Source organism: Sander lucioperca, chromosome 13 (assembly GCF_008315115.2).
Source record: "Sander lucioperca isolate FBNREF2018 chromosome 13, SLUC_FBN_1.2, whole genome shotgun sequence".
NCBI classification, from domain to species: domain Eukaryota; kingdom Metazoa; phylum Chordata; class Actinopteri; order Perciformes; family Percidae; genus Sander; species Sander lucioperca.
In genome coordinates this window covers 22093849-22113097 of record NC_050185.1, presented here as the reverse complement: position 1 = coordinate 22113097, position 19249 = coordinate 22093849, and the positions used below count along the sequence as shown (strand labels likewise).

Here is a 19249-nt window from a genome sequence, read left to right as displayed (position 1 = left end):
TCTGCCAAAGCAGCCCAGAGCCGAGCTCCATGCTACAGGTGCTACAGCAACACACATATGCACACAAAGGAGCGCACAGGACTCAGGTCAGCGTGGCCTTTGATATGCTAAATACTGCTGGGCTCCTACAGGGCAGTGGACTCAATTAGAGAGACACTTGCTGTCTAACAGTAAGAATGCACAATGAGTCTGCCAAAAAGATGTGTGTCTGTTACAGTGCTACCGTCTCCATACTGTTGTGATTCACTATGAATGTCCTCCTGAATGTCCCAATTGTCCTATTGCTGCTACTTTTGCTCATTTTGTTCCCTTTAAAATCTGCATTGTGTATTATTATTTTGTTCCAATAAATGTACTGTAGATGTAGTTTAAAACTTTGAAGTCTAAATATCTGAACAAATATCTCTACAAATCAAGTCATATTAAAAACACAAACTTGAGAATAGCACATTGACTTGATAATCCCTGCTAATGTACTCACAATAGGTACTTCTCAAATGTTTCAATTCATTCTGTAAAATTGATGTCAATTTCAATGTGTGGTGATTCTCAAAATGAGTACTGCATTCGACCATCATGCACAGGGGCAACAATTAAGGACGCTGAATACTGAATATCGTCTTTCCAGTTCAAAGCATCATTAGAGCTGTGGGATACGTTCCAGAGATGAGAGAACAGCTGAGAACACGCTGTGCCCTTCCACTCTCATGCATCAGGAAACAGTCTGTAAAAAAAAAAAAAAAAAAAACTCATACGCATCTTAGGAGAGGATGGTACTTTTCAGAATCTGAAATTGTCCAATACTTAAAGTGTGTGTGTATATGCATGCTTGTCTTTGTGTGTGACCGCGATTTTCCAGCGGGCAGGTCTGTGCTGCGTTCCGTCTGCGCCGCGGATTTGTTCCGTCCTCCGCCACGCGCCATACCACACTGGGAGCGTCTCAGAAGCTGAGCGTTTTGCTGACATATTTGATTGTCTCTATAAGTACTTTACAGAACAATCACATTTATTAAGCTAGTAGTATCTACCTTCCACTCTAGCACTCTTGCAAATAAACTCTGTGCCTCCTCTTTTCTGGCGTTGTGCTTATTTTCCACCTCCGAGATGAATCTCTCGTCATCTGTGGTGTTGTAGAGGAGACGTATACGATATTGGGGGTGGTGTTTTTGTAAATTGACTGGATACTGTCACTGTTTCACCTCCTGCCCAGTGGCTCGCGTGACAATAGACCTGGTGCATATATTTAGCGGAGCGCTGCTTCACGCACGCTTCTGGGATGCAGCGCTGCTGGTAGATTATCAAGCATTGACTCGCGGGGGTTGCGACGTGCTTGGAACGCAGCGCAGACGCGCCGGGTGGAAAATAGGGGTAAGAGTCTATGTTTTTGTGTGTGAGAGGGCAGTGGGGGGGACCAAAAAGGTGAAATGCAAAAACAATATAAGCACATATATGTTATTTGGAATAGTCTGAGTGGCAAGACACTGTTAGGTTATAGATACAGATCAGTGACAATGAAGAAGAAAGAAGATATGTTTGCTTTGAATTAACATAAATGGCCAGGAGGGATATCATTGTCACTGTTCTTTGAAGTGGCTGATTGTCATCAGGGACCTTGGTATAATTATGGTGCCTTTATGTCACTGTGTAACAATTTGGGAACCCACAGTGTGTGTAGCTCTGACATCTGTTGTTAAAATGTATTCTCTCTTTTAATTCACTTTCTATGGATCCGGTACAAAGCAGAATATTTAATAAACCGTCCCTAGAGCATTTCTTTCATACAATTTAAAACCAATTAACACCAACACTGTTGTGTAATAAAGTATCTAAGTATGAGAAGAAAGAGTGATTCAGAAAGGAGAGCAATTATCAACAAAGATGTGTCATCAAAAAACAAAAAGACACAAGTAGCAATACGTAAAACGGTATGCAAAAAAAATACAGATATGCGGTGCATCAAAACACAATCAGGGTTTACGAATGGCTCATTCTCCTGGCTTAAACGACTTGAAAAGACATTGATTTGGTGTTTGTAAAGAAACTCTTTTCTAGGAAAGCAAATTAATGCCATGTCTATGAAAGTATAAAATTGCAGTAACAGGACAATATAGCCTGCATTCTCTGTACACAGTATTACAGTGATTTATGTGGTGTCAAAGCAACAAAAAAAAAGTTAAGTGCCGAGAAAGAAACATCTGCTTGAAAATTGGAGAAAAACTGAAAAAAAGCTGATGAGAAACAAGCAGAGGCTGTGACTTTAGTATGAGCCTCAGTCTACACCTGTTCCTCTTCTCGGGTGTCTCAGCTACTCTCACAGCTTAGCCTGCTGTTCAATCTTATTTTCCATTTGTTTTCGTCACACACCTGGTACACGGCGGTGCAATGGAGTGCCATTTTAAAGTTTCGATCTGGGGTATTATATGTCAATTTTTGCCATTTACTGAAGTGAAATGACTCAACACAATAGTGAGTCAGCCTAGTACTTCACCTCCTGGAAGCTTTCATATTTTGATGATCTGTGCATTCAGTTTTGTGTAATATTACTGTGACACAGAGGAAGTGTTTTGTTTTAACACTTTAGCAGCAGAAAAAAAGTGGTTTGTTTAGAATGAATAGAAGAAGACCTGGGTACGTGATATGAGCAATGTAACCTCCCTGGCAGGACAGACTAAGAGGAGAGTGCCACCTACAGAAACTAAAGCGTAATCAGCAGTAAATAAGACACCCACACGTTTTTATTTACAAACCTAGTCTCGCATTGCCAGAGCTTCCTCCACAGCACTGCGGTGGAGGGTCTGGCGAGTCCACACAGCATTCTGGGATGGGAGAAAAACGTGCTCTGGTTTATTGGCATGTCTTTAAACCAATAACAATCGTCTTGGGCGGCGCTAGGAGCTGCACGGAGCAACTGCGCCTCTGCAAATTAGCCTCGGGAAGGAACATGTGTACGTTCAAAAGTTGTTTTAGTCGTGCAACAGAAAACTCAGATTGGACAGATAGTCTAGCTAGCTGTCTGGATTTACCCTGCAGAGATCTGAGGAGTAGTTAACCATATTCTTCATAAATCAACCGGAGTTTAAAATGCCAACACAAAGAAAGCGGAAGGTATCGGACATCCGGCCAAAATGAAAGACATCTGGCAGAATTTCCGCCGACACCTGAACAATCCCGGAAGTGGAACGTCGTGGATATAGACTACAACAAACCAAAATCAAGGATCTCGTACCTTACTACTTTAAAGCACATGTTTAATAATGTATATCATGGGACCAAATGTGTGATGATGTGATGAGACTTGGGAGACTAATGGTGAAATCTCAGTGTGACACCACTGGTCTGATTTTGATACATTTTGTTGCTGTGTTACATAATTCCTCTGACTGGTCTAATTGGGTCACTATAAGTTATCATAACTAAGCAACCAAGCAGGTTGTTTGACAGTGCATTCAAAGTATTCAAAAAACTCCTGGGACTGCCACGCCTGGTCTCCAGTGTCAAAACCAATTTGTAAATAACCAATCTCATTATTTCATGCCCCCTGCGATGTAGCCTCTTACTAAATAGTCTATAATCTGTTTTGAGTGATGAAAAAATTTATAAAAGATTACACTGGGCTTCTTCGCTTTGGATTACCAAAGTTTAAACTTGGTATACTGTATATCAGGAACGCTTAGGTGTTTAAGGTATAAACAAATTAGACTAAACTGGCCTTTTCATATTCTTACTTTACATATTTTATTTAACTATTGTTGTCTAAATTCTCTGGCACTGACTGTATCCTCCTTAAAGCCAGATTTTGCAAATCCCACTACTGCTTATTCTCCAAACAATACTGCAAATTACAATTTTAAATATATGCACAGAAATGTACATGCAAATACAATCTGATTCTGATTTTACTCACTACACAAAAACCCATACTAATCCCACTGTACTGTTTGTGTTTTCCCTTCCAGAGACATCAAACCTGACAACATACTACTGGATGAAAATGGTAAGCACAATAAGATTTGCACTCAGAGAGTGCAGACCTCTATCTTACAATGTTAATGCAGTGTGAACTTTCCCAGTCGGAAGCAAATGTTTACCAATTATTCCGACACCACATGAATGCAGCACAAATGCCCTATACAGTATTATCTTACAATGTTAACGGAAGTGAAACATAATTTGTCTATCTGCCCCATGATTACACTCCATAATGTAATGGGTTCTTCCTTGGTCCATGCTACACCCGTCCACCAAGTTTCAAGTAAATCTGGCCAGTAGTTTGTCTGTAATTCTGCTGACAGACAAACAGACAAACAAACTAAAACATGACCTCCTTGGTTGAGGTCACATTTGAGTGACTCACATGGTGACCTGACTTGACTTAGCGTCCCAAATTCAAGACTGAATAGCTTCTGACTCAGGAGTTTACCAAACCTCCAACCTCTGGGATCACTTACTATCAAAAGGAGTTGCAGTGCTTAGAGGCAGGTTTCACCATTTTTGCTTAAATAGGCCTTGCAGCATAAAGAAGGAAAACACCTCACCAAAAACCTTATTTTCACAAATGCAACATAGAGATCAAGTACACGCATGCATTTTTATTTTATGTCCACATTGTCAGTCTTTGTTGGCTAAAGCACTGTGACATTTACATGGTGTTCCTTTTCTCTGAAATATGGGATGAAATAAGACGGAGTGATGTCATATTGATGCCTCTTTCTCTGCTGTGAGAGAAAATCCTGTTCTGAATGACTGATTAACTTAAGTCTCATCATAGGCTTTAGTGTCAGTTTCAGAGAAATACACACACGCACACACATAAAATGACAAAAAAGACAGATAGAGCAGTGTGTGTGTGTGTGTGTGTGTGTGTGTGTGTGTGTGTGTGTGTGTGTGTGTGTGTGTGTGTGTGTGTACATGTCAGAGGGAGGGGTACAATTGTAAATCAAGGTGACATAAAAAGAGACCGTTAATTCCTTCATCAATATGTTAATCTAGGGGAATATTAAAGTACTTCATGTTATGATCCATCCTCGAGAAACACATCCTAGACATAGACGAGATGGTACAGTATGCATGTGTACACTACATGCCCAAAAGTATGTATAAAAAATAAATAGTTTCAACCACATTAAAACTCTTTCTATGGCTCGGAGTGAGGACCTCCACACACAACTTGACCTGTTAATTAAAGGAGTTGTTGATTGCCTGGCAACCTCACAGAGATGAAAAGTTCCTGCGCCTGGCTAAGAAGTAGTCCGGCATGTAACCCCACCACCCATAAAACCACAATTCCGTCAGTTTTTGCTCAATATATATCATGTGAATTAGTGAGCCTTAGGTGCTGGTAGGCAGATTGTGTTACCTTTGGACAGAGCGAGAGACGTGACAATCTTTTCATCTAACAAGAAAGCGAATAACCGTATTTCACAAAATGTTAAACTATTCCCATAACTACATACTCTACTAAGAACAAAAAGTTCTTACATAGCATCACCTCTATATGCCTGATAATCTATTGGGTTATGAATAAAAAAAACACTCTGAGCTGTCTCAGTTGTATTGCAAGAAGGTACTTTATTACAGTACCGGCACCAGGAAGCTGACCCCACACTTCAAAGTATCGCACATCAAGTATAGTGTCTGTTTGACAACACTTCCAATAGCCCTGTTATACCCACTCTGCCAAGGTCAAAAAGAGAGGTGTGTTTGGCTCTTCTATCAGCTATAGCTCAGCTATCTTGTCTTCTTCTCCACACACCAAAATCCAGCCAGAACCAGTTGCCAACAAACGCATCTCAAGAAATTTAAACACCCCAAGGGCTTCTCTCTTTACGACTGGACAGCCTAAACCTTCTCTCACGTCAAAAGGTACTGTTGAGTCACTCAACAGATGGTTTAACAGTGATTCAGCAATTTATATTTCAGTCATTGTCTCCCACAGCTTATGTACTCAAATTGCCAAACATAAGAATCATGTCATGAACTCACACCTGGTTCAAGTGATGGAGAGGACAGATTATAACAGTCAGTAATACAGTCCGATTGTGTCCTAAACCCTGAATCAACTGTTCATCTGCTGTAAACAGACAGTAGACCCTTTGCAAAAGATTCTTTGAGAAATTAAGTTATTTGTTTATTCACTATACAGGTTGAGCATTGAACTAGGAGGATATGCTACACCACCTGAACAACACCAGTGCCCCTCCTGGCACTAGCATATAGAATGAAAGACACTTTGTTCTCAGACTCAAGAGATTGGAGTATAATTTGAGCATAATGGAAATGATCGCAAATCTATATTTACAGGCACAGACAAGAGAGACTCGGTTATGTTGCAAACTTTCCTGAAAATGTTGGAACACGATCATTGTTGTATAGTAATATTATTTATGAGCTGATGAAATTGTAATGTATATACAACACTGTGATATTTAGGTCCATGAATAATTAACTATCTAAATAACTATACTTTCACTTAGATTCAGTTGGAACTAAGCACTTTAGACCTAACCACGAAAAACAGCCCAAGACCAAAAGTGTTCAGAATCTTTTGGCCATATAAGTGTACACACATACTGTACAAAGGCACACACCCACACAAGTCCTCAGATCTTGGAGGGCACTGGGCAGCTGCTCAGTGGATATATGGGATGGCAGCCCTGCTGTCACTGCATACTGGAAGCAGAGCGAGAGAGAGAGAGAGAGAGAGAGAGAGAGAGAGAGATGGAAGACGCAGCAAGACAAACAGGGAGCCGCAAGGATACGACAAGAAAGAGGAAAGTGATGAGCAAACATTTCTGGAAAGAAAGATTTGTCAAAGGAAGAAAAATAAAATGTTTAGACAAAGAGAGAAGGAGATATGCGAAGAAGAGAGACAGAGGGAGATGAGACAGAGGGAGATGAAAGATAAAGGCTGCTTTGTCAGCCTCATCCTGATTTCCACAGGACAAAAGGCGTTCACCTGTGCTTTCTCTCTCTCTGTGTATGAGTGTGTGTCCTTTCAAACTCAATAAGCACTTCCCTCCTCCCCATGCATTCTATCCACACTCTGTTTTCCTGCGCAGTTTATTTCTGCACGCAAGTCTAAAACAATGGGGGGCAGGCTGTTTGATTCTGCACACCACGTCAATTCTGCAAGCTGGAATTGACCCGTTCCTCATGTGTTCCCCTGGGAGCTGCTTCATAAAGAGAAAAACAATTTACTCACGCACGTGCAATGTCGCTGTGGTACATGACATAGCACCAGGATGCTTAGAGAAGCTCCAAGAGGGCCGTTGTAGGTAGAGTTTTCAGGAACAAAATCAGTAAAGTCATATTGGAAATTCATAGGAACAACACTATCATGGTGATAATGGTGGTAATATGCTGAGCTTCGGCTTCGTTACTCCTGCTTCGTAAAACTGGTTGTTTGAGTCATGTTACATGAAGCTCTATGTGTAACAGTGTATGTTACGCAGTTGTCATCAGTGGAGGGGGTGTTTTAAGGTAGCGCTATCAAGTAATTAAAAATAGAAGAAACATGCTGCATGCAGCAGCGTGACATAACCTAGGGATCAAACCCCGACAGTTGTGGAGGTAATCCCAGTAAAAAACATTAGATAACTAAGCCACCAGGACACCTGCTTATATAAACCTGCCTGCATAGCCACCACACAGTTCAACACTCACAGGCAGGGAACAGTTTGACTGGAGACAAACGGGTTAAACTCATGTCCTGACTAGATATTAGAGCAGGATTTTTTTTTTTATTTAAGGGAATGCTACTGGCCTAGTTAAAAATAGTGCATAGCGGCTTAAAATCTAACGGAAAAAAATGCAACAAAGAACTGCAATTAAGGCTTAAAAACAATAACATTAAAAGCATAGTTAATTCAGTCATATCCAGGCCACCCCGAGCATAACATGTCAATGTGTCCGTAACAGAAACAGGGCATGAAAACAATTACTTTGTTGAAAATAAAAAAATAATTTTCTAGCTAGCCTTAGATTTAATATATTACGTCACAGAGGCTGATTAGCTTCCTCTATGTCTCTGCAACAGGCAGACCTCTGCTAGTCACTTTACAGCAGAAGATGGTACTTTAAAATAAAAGCACTCTGCCAGAAATAAGTTCACTTCTTTCTCTCCCTGGAATCCACTTTTGATTCACTGACAATGGGCCCCACCAGTCAGGAAATACTGTCTATTCCATCCATCCAATGTACCCAGCAAGTAGCCTATTCCACAGAAGCCACTGTGGTGAAGAAGTTCAGTTACCCAAAAGCAATATACTGTACATTTTCCATAAAGCAGATTTGAAAACTATGTCATAGCTCATCTCTTAATATCTATCCTCCTAATGCTATTTCTCTATGACTATGCAATGTTTGTGTCCTGATAGTTTTACCACCATATTAATGTTAATATTAAAACAAGAACAATTACTTATACAAGAGTAAACCTATGAGTATAAAAAGCCTCTGTTATTGGTCACCAGAGGCTGTATGACTCCACACCTACCTGGAACAAAGAGGTTTGGACTGATTTTAGAATGACACTTACAATTAAAACTTTCAACATATTTTGCTACTAGATACTTGTGGCGAAGCAGCCCAACATTTTTATTATGGTTGTCCATTTCCACTGTGTAAAACTCCCGTCCTAAATCGGTCTTCTGCAAAACTAAGAAAGATGAAAACAGAAAAGGGATAAAAGGGAGATACGTATGTGACAGAGACAGTAGACCTAATTACAAAAACATGAAAGAAGCTCTACTCTTACTCAAGCTCCACTTAAAAGTCTGACGTTTCGGTCCTGCTGCACCTTTGTCACAGTCATCAGACTGCATTAACATTTGTCCTTTTCTATCTGCAAAGCACCACCCAATCTCCCTTCTGTGCATCACTACACAGCTACACTCATATACCCCAGCTTTAAATACAGTATGTAAGCATAAGTCAACCGATAAAAGGACATAAGGGGGTGAAAAAGTATGAGCATAAAGTAACAGAAAAAAGGGGGTTTATAGAGGAACAAAAAATGAAAACCTAATAATGAAGAGGGCATATGAAATTAAAAAAAAGGTACACAGAAAGAAAAGCTGTGATGATGGAGATTGATTGAGGGAGGAGGGAATGAAAGGGGGGGGAAAGAGGAGAAGAGATTTATGTGCAGTTCTCTTATCGCTAAAGCTCAGGGTGTTCGTGTAAATAAACACTATAGCTGGCCAGCTTGTGTCTGCTTTATGTCCACACACAGTTCACAGTTCACATTCATTTGTGTGTGACAAAATATTCTGTCATAAAAAAAAAAAAAAAGTGCAACAGTATGGCTATGCAGATTTTGCGTGTGGACTTACTGTATGTGTTTGTGGGGTTATTTGGGGACATCCATTCATCCTTCATTCACTCACTCTGCGGCAAAAACTATGGGGCTCTGTCTCACTCAGTATGACACACACACACACACACACACACACACACACACACACACACACACACACACACACACACACACACACACACACACACACACACACACACACACACACACACACACACACGAGATTCAGCTCATTAGTGTGTGTGCATGTCAGACTCTGGGCCATCTTGCAGCACAGTGAGTCATAGGTCAATGATTTGACTTTGAAAAACTCTGGACACTCTTTCAGCTCAGTCACAATATAATCACATGCATATTTTATTCCATCAATAAAGCTGCAGTTAATTTGCATTTGATGCCTTTTAATGATATCAATGTTAAGAGCATTATGATTGTTATGTTATGTTGCATATTAGAATTCCTTTGATCCTCATTTTTTGCATATTTAACACTCGCATTAAGCAGCATACTACATGGGATATGTGTAAGCTGTGGTTACATTTAATTCCAAAAGATAAAGCTTAAACGTTAAGAGGAAACACAGTTGATGCTGATGGTGTAAACAGAGCTCTGTGATCTTATAGCTCCGTTTCACCTTAGGATTTAAAAGGTTTACACAACTGAGCATGCTCTCTGTCCCTTTGAAGTAAAATAATCTCTGTTCTACAGGGCATGTCCATCTAACAGACTTCAACATCGCAGCCATTGTAAAAGAAGACCTAAAAGCAACGTCCATTGCTGGGACCAAGCCGTACATGGGTAAGAAAACACATTCATCAACAATGCTTCACAAGGGAACTTTAAAACTATGGGCAATCAAACAGAAGCTAAAGGAAACAGACTTGAAACTATGATCTTTAATCTACAGAAATAATGGAATGTTATCTGACTCTTCTCCATTTTTGTTGATTCATCACTCGATGTGAGGAGACGAGGGCCAACACCCAACAGATAGAAACAAACAGAACAAATGGAGATTCAGGCTTTAACCCTTACATAAAACCCTGTCTTGAGTAAGTTTACAAAACTAAATGATTAATTTAAGAGTAATTAAATGACTGATGAAAGAATGAATGACGATTGAGGGACATGCAGAAAAGAAATAAAACGAGAAATAATTTCGAGATTTGAGAAGAAACAATTAAGCATTACATCTTTTCTTGATCAATACATGTTAGTACTTTGTTGTGAGGTACATAGTGAAGCATATGGAGCTTAATGAATCATTTCAGTTTAGGAAGCATGTTAAGTTACAAATAGTTAGCATACATGTGGAGACATTCCCCCCACTTTTATGTCTTTCTTGTGTCTGAATAAAAAAGAAAACATATTCTTCTTTGGTTGATTTTGTTGCATGAGTCCAAAGCCTGAGAGTAGTGTTAACATTTGAAAGAAAGTAATATTGCCTTTAGAAACCAGCATGTATCGTTTTCAGCACCGCTGCAATCGCCCGCCTCATGAATCTACAGTAGTGATCAGGCCGGTGTGGATTCAGCTCCTGAGAGATCAGATAGGAGCTCAACAGGATTTCTGGGGAACATGAATGACGAGACAGCGCGTTTGTGTGTGTGTGCGTGCGCGCGCCTGTATTTATCCTTAATAAAGTGTGTGCTCATAATGGAGACTGATCTTGTAACCATGTGTGATTTTGGGTGAATACTCTGTGGTGTAATAGATAATTCATGGGTACACTGGAAAGAAGAAAACATGTCCATTTCACAGGCTTCAGTAGACAAACTACACTTTCTCCTCTTCAGCAAGAGAGCAGAGAAAACCATGACGGCGTGTGTCTGTGTGTGTGTGTGTGTGTGTGTGTGTGTGTGTGTTTCCGAGTGTACAGTATGTTTCTCACACTCCAGATTTTGTGTAATTCAGATAAAGAACAAAGAAGTGATGAGTGATGGAAATTCATCTTGACCATTTGAAACAACATTCCAGCTGAACAACCAGAACAGATTATTCACTTCCGCAGGAGGGAGGAAAAAAACGTAACTAACCAATTTAAGGGTGTTGAAAGCTCGTCCCCACCCAGAAAGCATGTTTATTCAATTATTGTTCATTACAGTACAAGTACATTGTGATGCTATATTGGCGCCAAATTAGATCCCAATAAGTAATGCTTGCTTGTGGCAAAAAGAGTGGAATTTATGCTCTTCATGCCAGATGTTTTCTGTTCTATAACCAGTGTCATAACACTCTCTCTTCTGTCAGTTTCGGGCAGTTCAGAAGTTACAACAAATCTTACGTGTATAAGCAACCTTTACTGTACAGCATGCGCTATTCTGTTTCACAAACCCCTTTTAGACACGCAACTTGTTGCGTAAATGTGACTGCAATTTCACATGTCGGTCTCTTGTCTGAATAAGCATCCAAGTCACTTTTTACATAAAAGTTACGACGGCAGTCTGACTGGCTCAGACCTGGTAACATTTCTGTAACACTTCCAACATCCACAGTACTGCCTCGCTATTATTTCAGTTTTTATCCACGCCATTTGCTTTGATTAAGTGAGAAAACTGATGAGAAAATTCATAAGGGGATTCTCTGTGAGAAGAGGGAATGAGTGTCCTGTGTAGTGATGATGGTCATTAATTAAGGCTTTAAGTGCAAATTAGGTTTTATTTAAGATCCATCACAATTCAGCTCTTTCTGCAACAGTCTATGTCACCATAAAGTCGTTATGGAACATGTACGACCTATGTCTGAATTACATAAAAAGACATGACTTTAATAGATAGATCAAGCAAGTTATGTAATGCATTCCATGTCTAGAAAGGGCTATCGTTCAAATAAACTGTCCCTGACTAAAATATCTCCAAAAATATATCAAAATACACAAACACACAATTGATTTCTAACCTAGGAAAGATCCTGTGTCATCACACACCATACTTCCATTTAATTTTGTTGTACAACATTTTCTGTCTATCAGCTCCTGAGCTGTTCCAAACCTTCGAGGGGTTCCACCCTGGCTACTCCTTCTCAGTCGACTGGTGGTCACTGGGCATCACAGCCTATGAGCTACTAAGAGGACAGGTAAGTTAAACACACACACACACAGTACCATGACCATGTCAACTCCACATGTCAACTCACTTCAGTGTGGCCTGGCACAATTTTTTACTGCAATAAATAATACATTTGACACTAATCACAAGAGTGTGCTAGAAGAGTCCTGGCAGTAGGAAAGCAGAAATACAGCAAGTCCTCAGCCTTCACAAAACAAAAATTGTGTGTGTGTGTGTGTTTATAATTGCATTTTACATTTAAGCTGACCTTACTAAGGGCAATGTTTAAATGTTTAGTCACGGTGTGAGGCGAATCGCAGCAGGAGAATGAGAACATTTAATTTGAGTTATTTCAAGAGCCATATAATTGGAATTGATTTTTTTTAAATATTATTTATTTCATTTTATGCTGGTCCCATCTGACAAAGTTTAGTTCTGATGGAATGGTGATCATGGAAACAAACGCAGACCATAATGCTTTCACTCAATGTCTTCGCTGTATCAGGCCAAGTCTTAGAGCCGACAGCAGTCTGTTCATTGTGGACTCGGCTCAGACTGCAGCTGCAGATTTTTCTCTCATATTTCAGGGTGATGATTACACAAACTACAGTAACCTCTGTCCACACTGACAAGGAGCCAGAACACCTGAAACTGATCTGGACCTGTCATTAGGTGTTCCTGAAATCAATTCCTCCATTTAGACATCTCAGTGCTCTCCCTTTCACCGTTCTCCATTAAACTATTGACAGTTATTTTACCAAATAACTTTCCATTACCGATAGAATATGTTCTGTCCTCTTTCTGACCTCAAAGCTACATTTTACCTGCTCCATTTACGTTAGGTCTTCTCTCTCAACTCAAAGTTGTGTCCTGTGATTTGAACCGTCACTTATTCAGAAGAGAATTGCTGGGCACACACGTACACACCCAGAAATTACTTAGTGACTAATCTGCATCATCTGCAGAACATAACACCTCTCCAAAAACGTTTTTCACCCCTCTCTCTGCACACATTCTCCCAGAGAATTCATTTTCACTTCATCCCTCTGTCTCCAAGGGACTTTCTTTGACACCTTTCTCTGACTGCCACATTGCAACACCTATAAAGCACAAATCAGTCTCAGGGTGTTAAAAACCGGCCTGTTGGATGTGTAGAATTATTTAGGTGATGAAAATGGAGAGCTAGCTCACTTTTATCTAGCTCCAGGCACCTTTCGATCCCTTTTCGGCCTTGACTTCATCTTATCTCTCTCCAACCACATCTTCCTTCATTCGTGCTCCGCTCAGACCATGTCACTCCTCTCTCACTAACCGGGCTCCCATGCTGGGCCTGACCACCAGTTGATCAAAGGAACTCAGCAACTCTTCCGAACAGCAAATCACTGTCACTTAGTTTCTCCACCTCCAGCCTTGTTTTTGTTTTCTAAATTAGACAAACACTTAATCAACCTCAGAGAGGGAACACAGAGACCTTATGGTACATTTCCAAAAGAATGCAAATATATTGTAATACATGAGCCAATCTTTACCTTTTGACATCTGAACATCTGATTCTAAAAGAATATATTACAGGTTATCTGGCACCTTATGTGTGACCCATATGGGGGGGGGGCATCTGCAGAATTAGAATATAACTGAGATCATGAATCTAAAAGAGCCTGTAATTAAAAAAAAAAAAGAATATCCAAGCATCCAGCTGGTCTGCATGTTGCTATTTCTCTTTTATTTGTAATGTTTTTCTTCACTCTGAACCATCTGACAAAGCCAAAATGCCATAAAAAGTGTGTGCATTTGCTCTTTTACAAACTAACAATGTGGGAGACACAGGCAAAGGGGAAGGATTGTCCAACTCCAGCCAGCCTGTTCTAGCTGTGTCTTGTTACCTTGTCATCATCCAACTCGAGTGAAAGGAGTCTTTCTGTCCCAGACGAAGACCAGAAGGCGGAAATGGACTAGTGTGAAGAACTCTCAACAGGCTTTTCTTTGTTTTCTGACCCACAGAAAGCCCGGTCACACTGAAAGGCAGAGAGTTGCAGTTGTGTTTTGAGAATAGTCCCCTTATTCTCTGTTTCCTTCTATAATCTCTTCTCATCAGTGCAGGAAATGGGTTCACAGAAGGTGAGAACAAGGAGGAGAGGAAGAGAGTGTAGAGAGAGCCAAGTGCAGAACAAACTTTGAGACACATACTTTATCAAAGAAAGTCCTCCAGGCAGTGCATGACTATGAATACAAGTTGTCTGTAACAGATTGTCTCCTCTCCTCTTTCAGAGACCATATGTAATGAGATCCAGTACACCAGCTAATGAGATCCTTCAGACCTTCCACAAGGTCTATCCCAGCTACCCAGCAGCCTGGTCTCTGGAGATGAAGTCTCTACTCAGAAAGGTAAATGAGTGGCACATATGCATAATGCATAGTATACTGTGGAGCAGAGGTGTTCAGGGTATGCATTTATCTCACCTGTAAACATGACAAAACAAACCAAAAGACTGTAAACACGTCTGCCTTTTAGTGCCGTTGTTAATATGTTTTCCCCAAGTGAACTGACAATGGCAGATGCTGACTGTTTCTTATATGCCTCTATTCCATAATGAACGCGGCATGTTTGGTGTCTATATCCACGACGTTCCACTTCTGGGATTGCTCCGCTGCCACCGGATTTCACTCTTTTCGGCCGAATGTCTGTTACCTTCCGCTTTCTTTGTGTTGGGATTTTAAACTCCAGTGGATTTATGAGGACTATGGTTAACTGCTCCTCAGATCTCTGCAGGGTAAATCCAGACAGCTAGCTGGACTATCTGTCCAATCTGAGTTTTCTGTTGCATGACTAAAACAACTTTTGAACATACACGTTCCACCAAAAGTTCCTGCCCGAGGCTATTTTGCAGAGGCACCGTGGCTCTGCCTGGAGCTTAGCGCCGCCCATGGCGATTGTAATTGGTTAAAAGAAATGCCAATAAACCAGAGCATGTTTTTCTCCCATCCCGGAATGCTGTGTGGACTAGCCAGACCCTCCTCCGCAGTGCTGCCAGGAAGGTCTGGCAAAGCGAGACTAAGTGTAAGATAAGGTAAGATAAGATAGACTTTATTAATCCCACAGTGGGGAAATTCCTGTGCTACAGCAGCTCAAAAGAAAATGTACACACATCAGAACAACACAAATACACATTAATTAGACACAGGAGAAAAAATATACATGAAGTATAGGGAAAGGAAAAATAGAATAGAATTAGTTAAAAACAACTGTATGTTTCTGTGTGTTTACACAATAAACAACCTTATCTAAACAGACAGTATATAAACACAGATATACAGAAGAGTAAGGTGCAAATGAGTAGAGATGACATATTGCACAGTTGGAGGTGACACAGAGTAATAAATAGATAAATGTGCATAGTGCAGAATATTGTCCATTGATGGCTCATATTGCAGAAACAGCTAGCAGTGCTACATTATGATGTTGTATTGTATTGAGTCTGACTGCTGCTGGAATGAAGGACCTGCGGTAGCGCTCCTTCTTGCACTGAGGGGGCAGCAGTCTACTGCTAAAGGAGCTGCTCAGGGAACTCACAGTCTCACAGTAGAGGGTGAGAGGGGTTTCCCATGATTGATGCCAGCCTGCCTAACATCCTCCTGTCTCCCACCTCTATGGTGTCCAGAGGGCAGACCACAACAGAGCTGGCCCTCTTCACCAGTTTGTTGAGTCTTTTCCTGTCCCTCTCTGTGCTCCCAGCTCCCCAGCAGGCTACTGCATAAAAGATTGCAGACGCAACCACAGAGTCATAGAATGTTTTTAACAGAGGCCTGCACACACCAAAGCAGTGATATTATGTGCATTCCGTCTGAGAATCAGGACCTGCAGTACTGTAACTATCCCCTGTGAACTTGTAGTGTATGCCAAACCTCTCTCAAATGGGGTGGGTCAGAGTGTCACATGGTACAACAAATGGTTCTGTAAATTAGGTCCACCACACCTCTAGAACCCACTGTGGTCATTTATTTAAACCTGCACTTGCCAACTTCTTACACTGATGATGCATGTTGGCAAAACTCCAATACTCCAGAGTAAAAGGACCAGTAAACTGTAAACATGACCAATTTGACTGGTGTGGTAATAAGTGTAGCTTTTCTGGGCGGCCCCCTTGCTACTTTGTAGGAGATCTTGCTCCTTGGTCTGAATTCTTTATTTCTTGTGGGAAGACTATTATCCATACCTGACACCAGCACATACAGATTCTTAATTAGGGCGTCACTTCCATTGTTGCAGCCCTACTTTGTATACTAGCGGTTTATTTGCACATGCAAGTCTTGCAGCGTGGCTTTAGAATTCTAATCATCAATCAATATTGAAAAGCAGAAATTGCTGGTGAAGAACGGTGACTCATAGTGTTGAAGTGCATAGTTCTTACTGTAGGTAATAAATCTAAGGTACAGCACAAAGTTAACACAAGCTCACAAACAGTGCAAACACAGGGCAGCACATACCTTGGCACTGGAAAAATAAGACTATTTATGTCAATCCCTAATTACAATTGTGGAATTACAATCAATTTAATTGAATTAGCATATTCCTGGATCTTAACAGTCTACCCATAATTAGCTGTCAAAAGTCTATTCTTCTTGTTGCAATTAAGCCACTTGCAAAGCTAACAGATACATTGATGCTGTAGCATTTGGGTTTTGTCTTGGCAGCGATCCACTGCAGTTAAACTGTTGCATTGCTTCGTGCTCAGAATCCTCGTACTTCATTGGCATTCCAGTCGCATGTGTAAATGTGTGTGTATGTGGGAGTGAAAGGGAGTGTGTGTGTGTGTGTGTGTGTGTGTGTGTGTGTGTGTGAGAGAGAGAGAGAGAGAGAGAGAGCGAGAGAGAGAGATATGTAAAGAAAGTAAGAATGTAAGGGGGGAATTCCATGCTCAATATATTTTTTACCTTTATCCTTAACAACCCCTTGAATCTTCCTCATTACAATTTGCTTCATATGTAGCCTCTCTTATTTTCTTTTCCTCTCTTTCGGCCCCCTTCCTCTCTATCCATTTTCTCCTGTCCTTTCCTCAATATCTTCCACCCCTAACCCCTTTGTCCCTGTATCCTCATTCCCAGAGAAACATCCTTAAGGGCAAACATGTGCTCTTGTCTCAGTGGGACTAAGCCTCCAACTTTTCAGCCATGCCTCCCCCATGGACAATTGTTCTTACTTTAATCCGTTTGTCTCCCTCAGTTGTTGTGCATAGATGTCAAGCAGCGCATTTCCTGTCTAGCAGAGCTACAGGAGCTGGACTACATGTCAGATGTCAACGTGGACGCTGTGCTCAGCAAACAGATTCCTCCAGGCTTTATTCCTAATGTGAGTATCAGAAATAAACTGAGTGCTGCTTCAGTATGCTAAACAACAACATGCTCACATCTAAATAGAGTGTTTTTTCTGACATGGGCAAATACAGCACGGCCCAAAGCTTTAAAAACGAGTCACAAAAAATTTAAAAAATATGCCATCTGTGGATGCCTTAATCCAAACTATACTCTCACTCTCTTTGAGTATGATAGCATGATTTTACTCTTTTTTTTTAACATTTCAGAAAAAAAATGCCATCTGTCCCTAAAACCCACTTCCTTCTAATGTTCTCTCATACCTATTCCAACACCAGTATTTCTCATGAAGGAGACAGAGAAGATGTAGCCAGAACTAACCACTCTTCACCTAATCTTTTCTAGTTGGGCTGTAGACAGCACCCCCTGCTGGGCTAAGCTGGATCTCCCACTGAGTGTTTAGACACCCAGACGCAGAGACAAAGACAAAGCAGCACAAGTGTATACTTGCCTCAGAGAAAAGCTCTGCATGTCTACAGCTCTACAGGTGGTCTCCGGATCATTATGACAACTTAGGTGAAGATAGTGCTTGCATGTTATACTATCAGTAGGCAAGAAGTGTAGCTGCTTGGCTGGCAAACTAATAAGCTGTGCTTTCTCTGTCAGGTTTTAGCAATAGCTGCACTGATTTACTGTGCCCAGTTCCAAAGCTGGTAACTGTGCAGGGTCTGACGGTGTGACACAAGATCTAAATGAGAGCCTACAACAGTCAAGAGTACATTTTATTTGACTCAGTCTCATACAACTGCCATTAGAAAAAAAGACCAATAGCTGTCAATGGAGTACTGTAATGAAACTGCATCTAAAACTCCTTTGAAAATACTATAACCACAGAGCTAACCTGTTTTTATGTTTTTATGGGCACACATATAGCTACACTAGTGACAGCTATAATTAGGGCTTCAACTGAAGGTTGTTATTATAATCTGCTAATTATTTATGACTAATCCGATTGTTGATTAATTAAACTCTGATAACAGTGAAAAGTGCCAATCACAATTTCCTTAAGCCAAACCGATGCAATGATCAAGTAATACAAAAACTACCCTGTATTGTTTTAGTGAAGCAGCAAGGTGACAATAACTGCCGGGCCTTAGTGCCAGGGCTGAATACATGCACAATAATGACTGCTGCAAGTGAATGGATGACTAAATGACTTTATCTAATTCTAAGTCTATTGCGACTGCAGAGCAGCAGGTATTCCCAGCGGCCAGGCTGGAACACCAGAGGAAAAACACAGGGGATCGATGGGGAATTGATAGTGTCTCTCTATCTAATTATAGGCCTATCCTCTGTCTTTAGTCCCTTATAGACTATTAATGTCCGAACAGGAAGGGAGAACTTAGCCCTTGTATCCTAACTTCCCAGCATTCTGCTACTTTGTCTTTATTAGCTTGCTGCTGTTTGAGCCTTGATCTTCTCTGTAGAAGTGTGCATTGCGCATTATGTATTGTATCACATCCACATGGTACAATATTATATTGTATTTGATGTGTATTGTAACACATCAAATTTA

General features: G+C 40.7%; 1 protein-coding gene across 2 annotated transcripts in view; it reads left to right on the top strand.

Moving 5' to 3' along the window:
* Positions 1–19249, top strand: part of stk32a (serine/threonine kinase 32A) — a 69643-nt gene that overhangs the window by 38430 nt on the left and 11964 nt on the right. For both annotated transcript variants that reach the window (XR_004105639.2, XM_036008857.1), the window contains 5 exons: positions 3957–3994; positions 10025–10114; positions 12288–12391; positions 14632–14748; positions 17585–17710. Coding sequence is in view for 1 of the 2 variants with exons in the window: in XM_036008857.1 (XP_035864750.1) it covers positions 3957–3994; positions 10025–10114; positions 12288–12391; positions 14632–14748; positions 17585–17710 (475 nt within the window). In the remaining variant the exon portion in view is untranslated. The remainder of the gene's footprint in view (positions 1–3956; positions 3995–10024; positions 10115–12287; positions 12392–14631; positions 14749–17584; positions 17711–19249) is intronic.